Here is a 14,041-nt window from a genome sequence, read left to right as displayed (position 1 = left end):
CAAGTAGCATGGATCTAACGATGGCTTTTCAACAAATGCTTCAGAGGTGATCACATCCACTTAGCAGAAGATGTCACGTGTTTGAGAGTGAGTTAAGGCTGGGTCAAATCAGCTAGAGAGCTATTTAGGGAGTTGGTCTAAATCATGAGGCTGCAGAGAAAAGTCCTTCTTGAATTGAACTTCATTGGCTGTCCACCATTCAGAGCACAGCTAATGGATAGGTGGGTTCTGGACTTCAGTCACTAAGTAGCACCTTGAATCACCTCTCTAGACACAGTCCCCCTCTTGGCTATAGTACCCTGTGCATTCACACGGCAAGTTCCTTGTTCTCTTCCAGATATCTACAAAACAAGGATGAGTTAGAGTCTATAGGATTTACGTTTTTCTCTGACCCAAGCTGGGCACTCTAAGTTATTTGAACAGAAGAATTCTTCGATGGAATTTCCTTCTAAAACAACATTAGAAATAAATTGATTAAATGCACAAGTTTAGGGGGAAAATTAAAGTGCTTGCTTATTCAGCATAACGGTGGTAGGACCCAATAAAGTCTTTTCTATCTTCTTTTGCTTCTTCCAAGTAGAAGAAAGCTTTAATAGATGAGGTCTTCATAAATATATATATGTGTATATAAATATATATATTTATTCAGATTTTATTTTTACTTGGTTTTATAAGGAGCTCAAAGCAGCATTTTCAGGGATATAAATATTCTTTTAAACCAGAGATACAACTAAAGCTCTCCAGATTAAAAATTCAAATAAAATAAAACCATATTAACAAGTATTTCTAATTTTTGTTTGCTAGATTTTTGCTGAAAACATTGTCTGTGATAAAAAGTGTTATCAGGATCATAATGGTGGGTACTCCCTCAGCTAATTCTAAGCAATTCTCCAGTTAAATGGTGATACTGATATATTACCACCCATTTCTCAACAGACACACTCCTGCAATGCGAGGTTTAGACAAACAGAATAGAGCTTGTTGTATAAATAATCTGTCCCTTCCAATAGACTCAGTCTTCCTTTGCCTCTCAGCCAAAGTTTTCCTTTGCTCTAAGCAGACAGATGTCAATGGTTGAATGTACAATCTAAGCCACACACCTGAAAGGCCTTGGGTTGTGGTCATGGGTCAGTATTTCCATCTCGCAAATATGCTGGTGGATCATTTGGGTGGATCTTTGTGCAAACGAAACAGTTCTTAATTATGCTAGCATTTTCTTGGTCCTAACCCCCCCACCCCCCTTGAAAAAAGATGATCATAATACACATCTCAAAGTTTTTAGTTACAACTGCCTACCTGGAAGTGATGGCACTTGTCTCTCATGCAAGACATTTTAGAGATAAAAATTCAAGTGGATCTGCAAGTTCAAGGTGGAAGACATTTTGCACTGGCAAAGCTAAATAATAAACTTGCCTTAACTTATGCTCAGTTTTATCTTGACACCGGGGTTAGAGTGACTTATTGTATTTCCCGAGAAAGTCTGAGCTTTTGTGACCGCAGGAAGCCCTGCATAACCAATGCATCGCTGTTTGTGGGAAGAGGAGGAGCAGCTTTCAAAATATTCACAACCAACACAATTTTGATTAAGGAAAGAACTCTGCTTTTTAATAGTTTTGATCATTAAAAAAGTTTAAACCTGCATAGCAATCATTTCAAAAATAATTATTTAATGTTCCATAATTAAACTGTACACATCCTAGTCTTGGGACATAGAAGCCAGTGAGGTGAGTTTGGAGCAGTCCCATGCAGTCCCAGGAGCCAGGAGTTGAGTTCTCATTGGCCTTCTGATTTCTTTTTTCTTTTCTTTTTTTTTGACAATCTGTTCATTTCAGTTTATTTGGATTCTTGGCACAGTCTGGCTCCGTTGCTGAGTGGATCTGCATTGGGAAGAGAGCAGCTTGGCCCCAGTCCCTTCTCCCTTTCCCTCCCCCACGTGGCCAGGTTTCCTCAAAGTCGTTCAATGTCTCGGTATTTCTTCCTCAGAATAGAGACCTGGTCTTTAAAGAGGACGGGGTCCAGCCTCATCTGAGAGTGAATTAGCGGCATGTAGCCAAACCAGCTGGCAAACGTGTTCATGCAGCTCTGTCGCTGGGCAAAGTGGTCCGGATCGGCCCAGCGCGAAGCCCGAGAGGTCTGGGAAAAGGAGAGAAACACAGAAGACAATGAGAGAAAGGCCAGGTGAGGAGAAACAATGTAGGAAACACCATCAGGCTCCTGGGCAAGCAGCTGAGCTTGGGAATGACCACCCCATTCATGCGCCTGCTGGAAATAAAATCTCTGACTCAGGACGTCAGCCTTGTCAGAGGTTTTCCAAGATGTGCTGTGTTCTTCCATGCTAAACACACATGTCCACAAACATCCATGCTGACTAATTTTCTGGCCACAGAATGACTTACCAAGTAAACCTCGATCACTGTGGTCACAAAACATGAACCTTCTCCTTTACTCTGGATCCAATACTATGACTAACAATGAGTTCATGGTTTCAAAGACAGCTTTCCAAAATTATCTTTTATTTGAGCTGATATGAGGCTATACACAACTAACATCCAGAAATTTATCTCTTCTTCTCTCCTTCTACTAATGCTCCACCTTTATAAGGATCTCACAGAATTCCTTTCATATACATATACATATTGGTGTGACTGAAAAAGAAATATTTATAGGGTTTTGGGCTAGTAATATCTAAGTTTGGTGTTATGAAGCATCAAGATAGCACAGAAGGTTGTATGTGGTTAACTCAGATTTGAATCCAGGTATACCACAATGCTCTACAGAGCATTACCAGGAGTGATACCTGAGCCCAAAGTCATGAGAAAGTCCTGAGTACAATCAGGTGTGGTTCAAAAAACGAAACAAAATTTGATAAAATAAAATAAAGACACACTTTCCTCCTGAGATTTTCCACACTTACGAGACCCCCATAAATTGGAGGGATGGACAGCAGAGGGTGTGTGTCAAGATTAGACAACCATGCACCCAAACCATAAAATTCTGCTCTTCACAAATTGTTGCATTATGGGACCAAAAAGGTAGCTCAACTGACTGGAACACATGCTTGGCAATGCAGGAGGCTCAAATTTGATCTCAGACACTGCAGGGTTCCCCAAGCACTGCCAGAAGAGAACACTGCATGTGGTCCCTGAACACGGCTGGGTATAGTCCAAAATCAAAACATAAAAGAATCACTGCATTTCATATTCCACTAAAAGACCCAAATATTTTAAAATTTAAAAAAGTCACATTGCATTGTAACATAAGTATCAGGTGTTTATCATTATAAAATTAAAATGAGAAGTGTATACATACTACATTAAGATCTTCCATAAATGTTTGGTTGTATCCATGACTATACAACTGATACTAATTTTCTCACTTCCCCCTTTTCTGATAAAAAATGATTTGCATTTATTGTCCAAAAATTAACTTTATATAGTTCATTTGTTGTTTCTTTCTGAACCATACAAGAGTGAGATCATAAAGCCTTTGTCTTTCTTCATCTGACTTATTTCACTAAGCATAATATCCCCTAAATTGATTCAGTTGTTGCGAACAGCAGTATTTTATCTTCAAAAGAAAGAAAAAAACAAAAAAATCTACAACTAATAGTATTCCTTTGGGTACAAGTACCACATTTTCTTTATCCAAGTTTCAATGAGTACTGAGGTTCATTTTCAAACTCAGGCACTGTAAATAATGCTACAATGAACATCTAGAATTTGTCACATCATATTTGGTCATCTTATACCAAAGTGGTATAAGTACACTGCATGGAATTTCTACTTTCAATGTTCTGAGCAATCTCCTTACTGGTTTTCAAAATCTGTGTTGCCACCAACAGTGTACAAGGGTTCCCTGTCTCTCCACTGCCTCTCTAATACTTGCTGTTTCTTGTCTTTTGGATAATAGCCATTATTACAGGTGTGGGGTCATATCTCATCGTTGTTTTGATTTGTATTTCCCTAGTATTAAGAGACGTTGAACGTCTTTTCATGTGCTGTCTGGCCATCCATATGTCTTCTTTGAAGAAGTGTATATTTAGATCCTCTGCCCATTTTTTAATTGGGTTGTATTTTTTGGTTGCTGTTGCTGTTTTATGAGTTCTTTATATATTTTGAATATTAACCAGTATACTCAGTCCTACACAGAGCCACTGCTCACTCACAATAGAACCAAGATTTATTCTGGGTAAGTACAAATATGGCTTCCATCTCTTTTAACTCTGTATTACCCCTAGGGTTGGTTAAATATATGTAGACCATATTAGAAACTAATTTACAAAAAAGCTTGAGTGCTGAAATTTAATTAGACCAGCTAAGCATAATGTCCTTAAAAACATGATTTTATGAAACAAGTAAAAGTAGGCTATATAATTATGTGAAAAAAAAACTCACATACATATTTCTGTCTACAGGCAACTATTTAATGACATACATATGACTGTGTGCTCTCAATGTGTTTGCATCCTCGTGCATCATTAAAAAAAAAACTTTCTTAGGAGAATGTAAGAATAACTTAGAATCACTTTAAAGCCATGTCAACATGCTCAAGTCATTGAATAACACTGGGTTGTCCTTGCTCCTCCCTCAGGGAGCTTAGGTTTACTGAGTACTCTCAAAACAGTGCCCCCGAGGCACACCAAATTCCATCAAGCACTAATAATCCTACATTGCTCTTCTCTTTCCTTTATGTCATTTGCATGGTTTAGCAATCCCTTTTTTTCTTAATAGACATAGGAAGACAGTTGATGCTATGCTTTAGTAACATAGGAGTTAACTGACGCCAAAAATATTTCCTCCTGGGAATCCATGATATTTACTTGACTTTAGTCTCAGTTGCTCTCATTTGCTAGCACTCCAAAAGCAGGGTCCTGACAAGGGACTGGATGGACCCAGGGCAGTGGTAAGCTACCCTGGCATTGGAAAGGAACAAACTAAGTGCCATAAGAAGTATAATATGTTAAGAGCATGGTCATGGGACAAACTCTGTCATGACCTAAAAAAGAAGTAACTGAATAAAGACCCTGAAGTAACTGAATAGGGACCCTGTTGGGGCTAGGAAAAGATAAACCTGGTTTGAAAACTATAGTCTGGGATATATCGCAAGATGTTCCCAGGAAAAGCCAACCTTTAAGCTTGATAAATCTGTGTGCATACAAAATGACTACAAATATTATAAGAAGTAAATCTACTATGATTGTTTAAATGGATTACTAGCTGAGGAAAGGAGAAAGCAATACATCCTAGATGGAATCCCGTCCTTGAGCAGATCTAGTAATTTAGAGTGCTGAACCCTTACATGAGAACTTGTCCTTGAGTGAATCTCCCAGAACTTCCCCTAACAGAGTGGCTTTATCTCGTTTGTTGTTATGACAATTTTCAACCCAACCTATTGTGTACCACTACCCTTCATGATTTCTATATAACTATGCTGTAAGGGGTAAGAGGGGTCAAGGTCTAGGAGGAGACTAGATGATGATCTATGATGACTGGGACTACGACCAAAACTATGACTACAATTGTGCTGTAAGGGAGAGATCAAACTACGCTGGGGAGGAGAGAGAAATAAACTGACTACCAACAAGCCTGGGGCCCTGTTTCTCTGTTCTCCCCATCCTTTGACTGACTGTCTGTCACCATGGGCCAGTCAGGGGAGCAGTTCTCAGCCACAGAATGCTCACGTCCCATGTGTGCCCATGTTTTCCTTTGAAACTCACAGAAAGTAACCATCAAAAAGAAATACAAATATCTAGTTAGCACTGATGGGCAAAATAACAAGCAAAATACAGCAAAATATTTTCCTCTGTTACAGGAATGTAGACTGTTATTAGTTGGCATGATTTGATAGGTAACTTTATGGATCTGGAGATGCTAAAACACTTTTTTCTGCATAACTTAACAGGAGTAGCATATAACATTAGTAACATTACAGAAGTTTGTTTGGGGGACTTCCCAAGTGGTGTTTAGGAGACCTCGTGGACTATGGTTCAATGTGAGTGATGGAGGATGCTGTGCTACTTGGCCTCATTGGTACTGGGATCACCAGGGCTATCCCAGGGTACTCAGGGGCCTCTATGCCAACACCCAACAATTTTCAGGAGATTCAGAGATCAAATCAGGATTAGTGCATGACTTGCATGTGCTCTAACCTCTGATCTACTTCTTTGACTTTGGAAATTTTTCTTTTTATTTTCCCTTTAAGCAATTCCAGACACCCCAAATGTCCACACAATATCAAAAAGTAATATTCTGTTTTCTTATAATGTAGAAAACGTCTGCTATTTGTCAAGTGATTTCATGAGATGTTCAAGCCATATCATGTCCTGGTCTAGGTATCTACCATGTTAATAACAAAGCCATTGTATTGTTAAAGTAATAGGTTCAGTAAGTTAGAATGATTTGCTCAAAACTAAGCAGAGGCAGAGCTCAGGCTCCATCTCTAATCATTTGTATTATAAGAACTCTTGGCGGGGCTGGAGTGATAGTACAGTGGGTAGGGAGTTTGACTTGCACGTGGCTGACCCAGGTTCCATTCCCAACATCACATATGGTCCCCTTAGCACCACCAGGAGTAATTCCTGAGTGCAAAGCCAGGAGTTACCCCTGTGACTTTAAAATAATAATAATAATAATAATAATAATAATAATAATAAAAATTTAAAAAAATAAAAATTTAAAAAACAAAAACAAGAACTCTTAGTTCTTTGGATGAATTACCAAGTGAAACTGGCCAGTGGAGTTCAGATCAGAGGGCACAATCTCTGTGGTAGCTCCTTTTATTTCTAACGTGGCATACACCTACAGGCCACTTTCTAGTGCTCACATATCCCCCAAAACCAGATTTCTTGTATCAGACAAGTGCTTCCGAGATACAAAAGAAAATACTAGCACGAGAATAAAACAGGTTTGGGGAAAACATAGAAAGGCAAGTAGAGGTACAGCTTCCATCCTTACTGCATGATTTCTTGAGCACTACTGGCTACAGCCCCAGAATGGGGTAAGGGATACTATTTAAAAGAGAAAATACTTATTTTCTATTCTCTTTACAAATAAAAAAAAATCAATTGAGTCTTCCTTTTTATTGAACTTTACATTCTAATGTTTATTTTGAACCAACCAACATCTTAGAGAAGATACTCTTTCTATGATAAAAAAAATTTAGAGCATGGTATTCATTTACTTTGCTAGTCATATAGAAGTCTCACAAACTAATGGGAAAAGAGCAAATATGGCACATACCTAACAAGACATATTTAGTTTGACCTAAGGCTAATTTAGATTTGTCCCCCAAAGAGTTGTAAAATTATTAGAAATAGTGTCTGGGTAGAATTTGGGAAATCTATAAAAAGCATAAAACTGACTCCTAAGAAACACTGTTCATTCAAATTCCGCCCCTAATTAGTTTATAACCTTAGGGAAACCCACAAAACTCGCTGAGCAAACAATATTGAAGGAGTAGTATATACTTAAATGAGATAATGCATATGAGAATTTGCCTGGGCACATAGTAGCCACTCAATACAGTTTGTTTGAATTTGAATAAGCCTTTTAGCCTTAAAAGATTAAAACATTCATACATACCCACTTGGGATTTCTTTTTCAGTAGAGGAAAACAGAATTTTTCTACTAGGCTCATTGGTTCCTAGGGACAGCAGCCTTGCCACAAACAGTAGCTAGAACAGTGCCTGATAATTTATGTAGGTTTAGAAAGTACTAAAAAGTGAGATTTTATAATCTTAAAACCCTATCCACTTTTTTTGCTTTACTAAATTTAATGAGTGAAAACAAAATCAGCTAAGTCCTATCTAAGTTATCATTACCAAAGGCTAGATGTATCTATGATTTTTCAGGGACTTACAAGGCATATGGAAAAACGCTAAGCTATTGAACTGCTGTAACCACATTAAAAGATATCCTTTCAGAGGAACTCAAATTCCATTGGATATTTTACAATTTAACTTGAGATCTAAATGGTCATTAAAGTTTTTGATTTCTTACATATTTCTTACAGAGGCTCTGTTAAGATGTATAAAGATATATGAACTTTAGCACTCCAGATGGTCCTAATATAAGACCCTGGGGTATAGAAGAACAAGCAATGGGAACAACAGAAAAACAGAACCTGGGGCATGACCCCCAGTTGTCTGCAGTTCTGTGTACTGGGACACTGCCCCAAGTGCTAGTGTCTTACTTGTAAAAAGAGAAAATTGGGTTATGTTTTCTTACATGCATCTTCAGTACTAAACACTAATGATTGAACATTCACAATTTAATAATTTTTTTTTTAACCTCAACTCTGTGACAGACTTCACTATCTCCATTTCAAAGATGAGCTGACTAGATTCAGGTAATTGACTTGAGTTGCCTACACCTTATAAATGAAATATTGTAACTCCCAGTCTGCCATCACAATGTTCATCCTATTTAGCAGTAACCATAAGAAACTGTGTAAGTTTCATCAGCTGTTCATTAAATACATCCCCTACAATCAAATTACATAAATTCTTTGTATATTCTTCAATCCTGAAGAAAATGTCATTCTCATGCAATACTGTAGGTTATATGAAAATTTTATATTACTGACATAAATATACCCTCAATAAACCAACACAAGGTCAACCACACACTACTTCAAAGTTTTAATAAATTCAGTTTTCTTTGGCCTGGTATTTTCTAATCATATGCTACCTGGAAGACCAGTGGATTCTTATTACATATGCTGAAACACCGATGAGCAAAAAGGCAGGAGTGTTCCACTATTACCTGTCCCATCATTGTCTCCTTATACTGTTTCTTCTGGGTCACTTTGATTGGAGGCAATTTTGTCACAGCAGACACCAGGAAATTCATGAGAATGTCCTCACAGTTGGCCAGTTGGTCCACCATGTTTTTCAAGCTGGCTGGCAGGTAATGAGTGTACAGGTAGTGATAATATCTATAAAAATCAAAGACAACTATAGTCACTTATGACCAGTATTACAAACCATAACACTCAAAGGGAGAGAGTGTAAAAGGGAATGTGCCTGCCACAGAGGCAGGGTGGGGGGTGTTGGGAAGGATACTGGGAACATTGGTGGTGGAGAATGAGTGCTGGTGGAGAAATGGATACTTGATTATTGTATGACTGAAATGTAATCATGAGAGTTTGTAAGTCTGTAACTGTTATCTCACAGTGATTCATTAAAAAAAATCAAAAAAACAAAAAGCAAAGGCAAATTTCATAGGGGCCATCATTATAAATGTCAGATGGTCTTCTTTGATCGAACACACAGACACCTTCTTTGAATCCCTAAATATATCACGAATCATGATGATGATGGTGGCGGCAGTTACCGCTTTTTTTTTGTTGTTGCTATTTGAGGGCCAAGCCTGGCAGGGCTCAGGGCTTACTCCTGATTCTGGGGATTGAACCCAGGTTGGCTGCATGCAAGGTCAGTGTTGTAATCCGCAAGTACTACGTCACTGGCCCCACAGCTATCACTTTTGTAGAACTTATTTTATGCCAGACAATGCTCTAAAGGGCTTTAAAGAAAATCTTTCATCTTATCTCATAAGACTATGATATTGATGGTATTACTACGTCTATTTTGTAAATAAGGAAACAAGGTAAGGATAAACACAGATGTAGGTAATGCTTGCTCAGCCCAACTTTAACATCAAGCTGATTGGCTAAAAAGAAAACTGAATTCTTAAAACTAAAAGAAGGTACTTACACATGAACTCTGCATTTGTTATAAGCTTCTTTATAATTTTAAATACTATTTTAATCAGAACTGCACTTAATACTGTCCCTTAATTTTAAGTCCAATTTTGTGGTCTCGTAACTCCTGTGTTTCAATACTGTTAGAGCCTAATTTGGAATCTAATCTGATTTTTAATCATTTTGGACTAATTTAAATTCTTTTTCACCCTGGGCCCAGAGGTATACCCCCCAGGTATACCCCAAAATAGAATAAAAAAATATTTCTCACCCTACTACATCTTTGAAGGGGCACATAGAAATACAAGAAAAATTACTGAAAGAATTTATTCACTAGGTAGTGCCTCCTCAAGTCACTGAGACTGCAACTTCTTATACCTGGGGTTTCATATTGAATGTGGCAATCGCAAAAAATTTACAATGTGCAATGATCAAAAATTAATTTAAAATCTACCACAAAACAAATCCAAGAGGCTCTGGTAGCACTTCTTGTGTTACAGTTTTTTAATGCAAGATATGGTTCACTAGTGGAAAAAAAGATCCAAGAAGCCTTGACTTAGGAGAAAGGAAAGTTCTCATGCTTGACAGCCAGACCCTGTGTTCTTGCTCTTAAGACCTCTTCCTGACTATTCTAGGCTCATTCTGATCTTCCCTCAACACAATCTGCCTCAGGGTATTCACTTAGCCACACCCTCTGCAATTATACGCTTCCCAGACTGACCTGCTCAACTCCTCTCCTCCTTCAAGGTTGTTTAAATCTCAAAGACTCAAAATGAGAATCAGCCTTCCACTTACCTGGCCCTTCTCCACCCTTAGCACTTGTGACCCGTAACCCACTCTAGTTTGCCTTTTTGCTATAGAATGTATTTCTTCAACATATTATAAACCGGGCTGGAGCGATAGCACAGCAGGTAGAGTGTTTGCCTTGCATGCGGCTGACCCGAGTTCAATTTCTCCGCCCCTCTTGGAGAGCCTGGCAAGCTACTGAGAGTATCCTGCCCGCACGGCAGAGCCTGGCAAGCTACCATGGTGTATTAAATATGTCAAAAACAGTAACAACAAATCTCACAATGGAGATGTTACCGGTGCCTGCTTGAGCAACCTGATGAACAACGGAAGGATAGTGCTACAGTGCTATTATAAACCTAGTGGGTATGCAAGACTTCCCTTTGTTAGAATGGAAGACTTGCACAAGCAAGGCTTTTATTTCTCTATTTTATGTCATGATATCCTATGCATCTGGGATAGTGTCTGGGAGTTCCTCAATTTAGTATTTACTTTTGTTGCTGTTGTCGATTTGAATAATTCCATTTCTCAAAAGATCCTGAGACTGGATCACGTTCCAGACTTAGGAGAGGATATCCTACCATAAAAAGGCAAGAGGTTTTATCAGTTCCAAAGACACATGTGAACGAAGCAACTGGACAGGTATGCTGAGTGAGTTTTCTTTCTGCTACTAGTAAGATTTATCCTAAGTTTCTACTTTATGAGGCAGCCAGGGACGATACAAGGAGCAAATCCTCACTTGTGGTAGATAGCAGCTCCTGTCAACACCATGGAGTAGTCATTCGTCCACTTGGATGTGTATCCCCACCGCTCCTTAGAGTTATCCCAGAAATGGCTGCGTGCAGGGTAGCCCACAATCCTCTCGGGGAAGCTCTGCCATACTGTGAAAGCAAAATCCACCTGCAGGCAGAACACAAGCCAAACAAGCAATCAACAGCGTTAGCAAATGTCAACAAAACATTACCTTCCCCCTGCTAATTCATAATGCGAAATCCTGGGACTGTTGCAAAACATTAATTCCAAGTATTCATCAGCAAATTAAACCCACTGCTTGACATTTTGCCCCATAATTATGCACATTTTAATGTTTTTCGTTAAGGAAACTTCAGAGGAGTTGCGGAAATGAAAGACAGAAACAGTTACTGATATGTCCTTTAGAACTCCAGTCTGTTCATGCTAAAAAAAAAAAGAAAAAAAAAGAAAGGAAGAAAGTAAAAAAAAAGTCAAGAAAGCATCTGCTTTATCCCCCACCCTTAGAGGAACACGTGATCGGTGATTCATAGGCAGCACAAACACATCTGTTTTATAAACGGGAGCAGATTTCCTCTATACAGACAGAAACGGAATATATAGCATACATCATAACCAGCACACAGCACAGTCGAAATGACTAAAATAACAGTATCCTCTTCAGAGCAAGAGAAAACGTGTTTAAAAAGTGCACAAGCTCTAACAGGAACATGGAAAAGACACCATAAAGAAATAATAAAAAATAATAAGCCAGGCCTTTCAGGTTTGCGAATGCACAGTGCCAGGGAAATCTAGAGAATGCATCTACCAGTTCAAAAAAATAAAGATCAGTAAGTAAGTGTGGACGAGGCTAAGTACAGTCACAGGATTATTTTAAAGGAAATGCAATAAAATAACTTTCCAGTGTTTATAATAACCTAATGCAAGAACTTCTGCTGAAAATGAAAATTCATAATGAGAAAACACTTGATTTTCAAATGTTTAAGTTTGTCCTGACTTTCTGTGATTCTTTTATGATAATATATTGAAAGTAAAAAAAAAGGCACAGGAAATAATAAGTTAATTTTCGTACGTGCAGAATGTTTGAGATGAGCACATTTACACATACTTACACATTTTAACTCATCGCTATAATATTCCTGCAAAGCAGGTCATTTTATATTCTGTAATTTACTGAAAAAGCAGCTAATGTATATGGAGGGTCAAGCTATCCACCTGAGCTCTGTAAAAGGCAGAGTCAAAAAGGCCAGAGCCAGGTTGAGGGGTTTCAGATTTAGTTTGAACTATTAGTATAACCTCCTTTTGAGCTTTCTTGCTGTGCTGCTGAAAGCAATTTATTTCCCATACAATCTACACATTCAACCCATCCTTGCCCCAGCTCTTCCTGAAAAGCAATGCAAATGGAAATTTCATATTTTTCTAGCAATATTTAAAGTCTCAGCAGTGTGAAGAGGGCTGAGGGACAGAGGGCTGAAACTGGATAAAAACCTCAGTACCAGGCATCACAGAGGTTCAAAAGCTGAATAACTGCTAAGTAACTTCATGGCAGTCAAAAGGGGGAGATGGCCCAAATTCCAACAGTGATGTATAATTGACTCTAATAGAATAGATTTCTACGACAAAGTACTATACAGCTACAAAAAAGGAATGAAGTACTGATGCATTCTACAACCTGAACAAACTTTGAAAACATGGTGCTAAGTGAAAGTAGCTGCCCACCGAAGGCCCCACAGTTCTACAATCACACGCATATGAAATTGCTATGCCTGTGCCCAGAATAATTCAGAGAATCATAAAACAAGATTGGAAATTTCAAAGTAGGGGGACACTAAGTTAAGTATATGGTTTTCTTGTTGGGAAATAAAAACATTTTAGAATATGATAATGATTTACACAGTCTTGTGAGCATATTCAATGCCACTGAGTTAAACACCTTAAAATGGTCAGTGTGTCATGTGAATCTAACCACAATTTTTCGAAAAAGAAAACAGACAAGAAACCTAGGTCAGCATTTCCCTTGAGCATTGGTGATGTTCTTGATAACATCACCCCCCCAATCCTTAGTACATTTCAAAGTCCATATATTTAATGGTGCATTTAATTTGTTTCTTTAAACTACTTTCCCCTTACCCCATTACTTTAGCCTCATACTAAGTAAACAAGTCAGTGAAATCCTAGGTGTGGTTGTGGATACCTTCTTTTCTAAGACACTTTACAGTAAATATGCAATTGTTGAAATGAAATAAGCATGTGCCATGAGGTATGTTTAGTGTGTGTACCATCTTGGAAGAAACTGTTCAGGGGCATCTAGAATGATTCATTTACCTCCAAATTCTCAGAACTAAAATTTTTGTAAAAACCATAATTTCAGAGTTTTATGAACATCCAGTTTATTGATCTATCTCAAGATAAGAAAGCTCTAACAACAGAGTTTGTTACCCAGAGGAAGAGAGGTAGGGCAGTAGGACCTGCATTAAGAACTCTTAGAGAAAGGGTGATGGGAGGCATCTCAAAAGAAGCAGAGAGCAAGCCATGGCAGCCTTTGCAAGAAGCCGGCAATCAGGTCTCCATCCTCTGCACATGGGCACTGGGACACAGTATTATGGAACTAACTGAAGGACAACTCTATCACACAGCCCAGTCTGCGTGGCTGCTGGTGCTCTTTGGGCTTTTCCACTGTTCTTTGAAAAAAGGAAGCACATGCATAAGAAATAATATAGAACCTGCTGGGATGTTTTTTAGCATATGAATTTCTTACTATTTCAGATTTTCAAAGGAACTCAAAAGTACATTCTGATAAAATTCT

General features: G+C 38.3%; 1 protein-coding gene across 1 annotated transcript in view; it reads right to left on the bottom strand.

Annotated features, from left to right (window-relative positions):
* Nucleotides 1–1,788: 1,788 nt before the first annotated feature.
* Nucleotides 1,789–14,041, bottom strand: part of EXT1 (exostosin glycosyltransferase 1) — a 293,860-nt gene continuing 281,607 nt past the window's right edge. The window contains exons 9-11 of the mRNA XM_056110307.1: nt 11,225–11,385; nt 8,763–8,934; nt 1,789–2,133 (exon numbers count right to left, since the gene is read on the bottom strand). Coding sequence (XP_055966282.1) covers nt 1,948–2,133; nt 8,763–8,934; nt 11,225–11,385 — 519 coding nt within the window. The 3' untranslated portion in view covers nt 1,789–1,947. The remainder of the gene's footprint in view (nt 2,134–8,762; nt 8,935–11,224; nt 11,386–14,041) is intronic.

Source organism: Sorex fumeus, unplaced genomic scaffold, assembly GCF_029834395.1.
Source record: "Sorex fumeus unplaced genomic scaffold, SorFum_2.1 ptg000002l, whole genome shotgun sequence".
In the NCBI taxonomy this organism is placed as follows: Eukaryota; Metazoa; Chordata; class Mammalia; order Eulipotyphla; family Soricidae; genus Sorex; species Sorex fumeus.
Note: the sequence above shows the minus strand (reverse complement) of the source record. Positions and strands in the feature narration are given on the sequence as shown.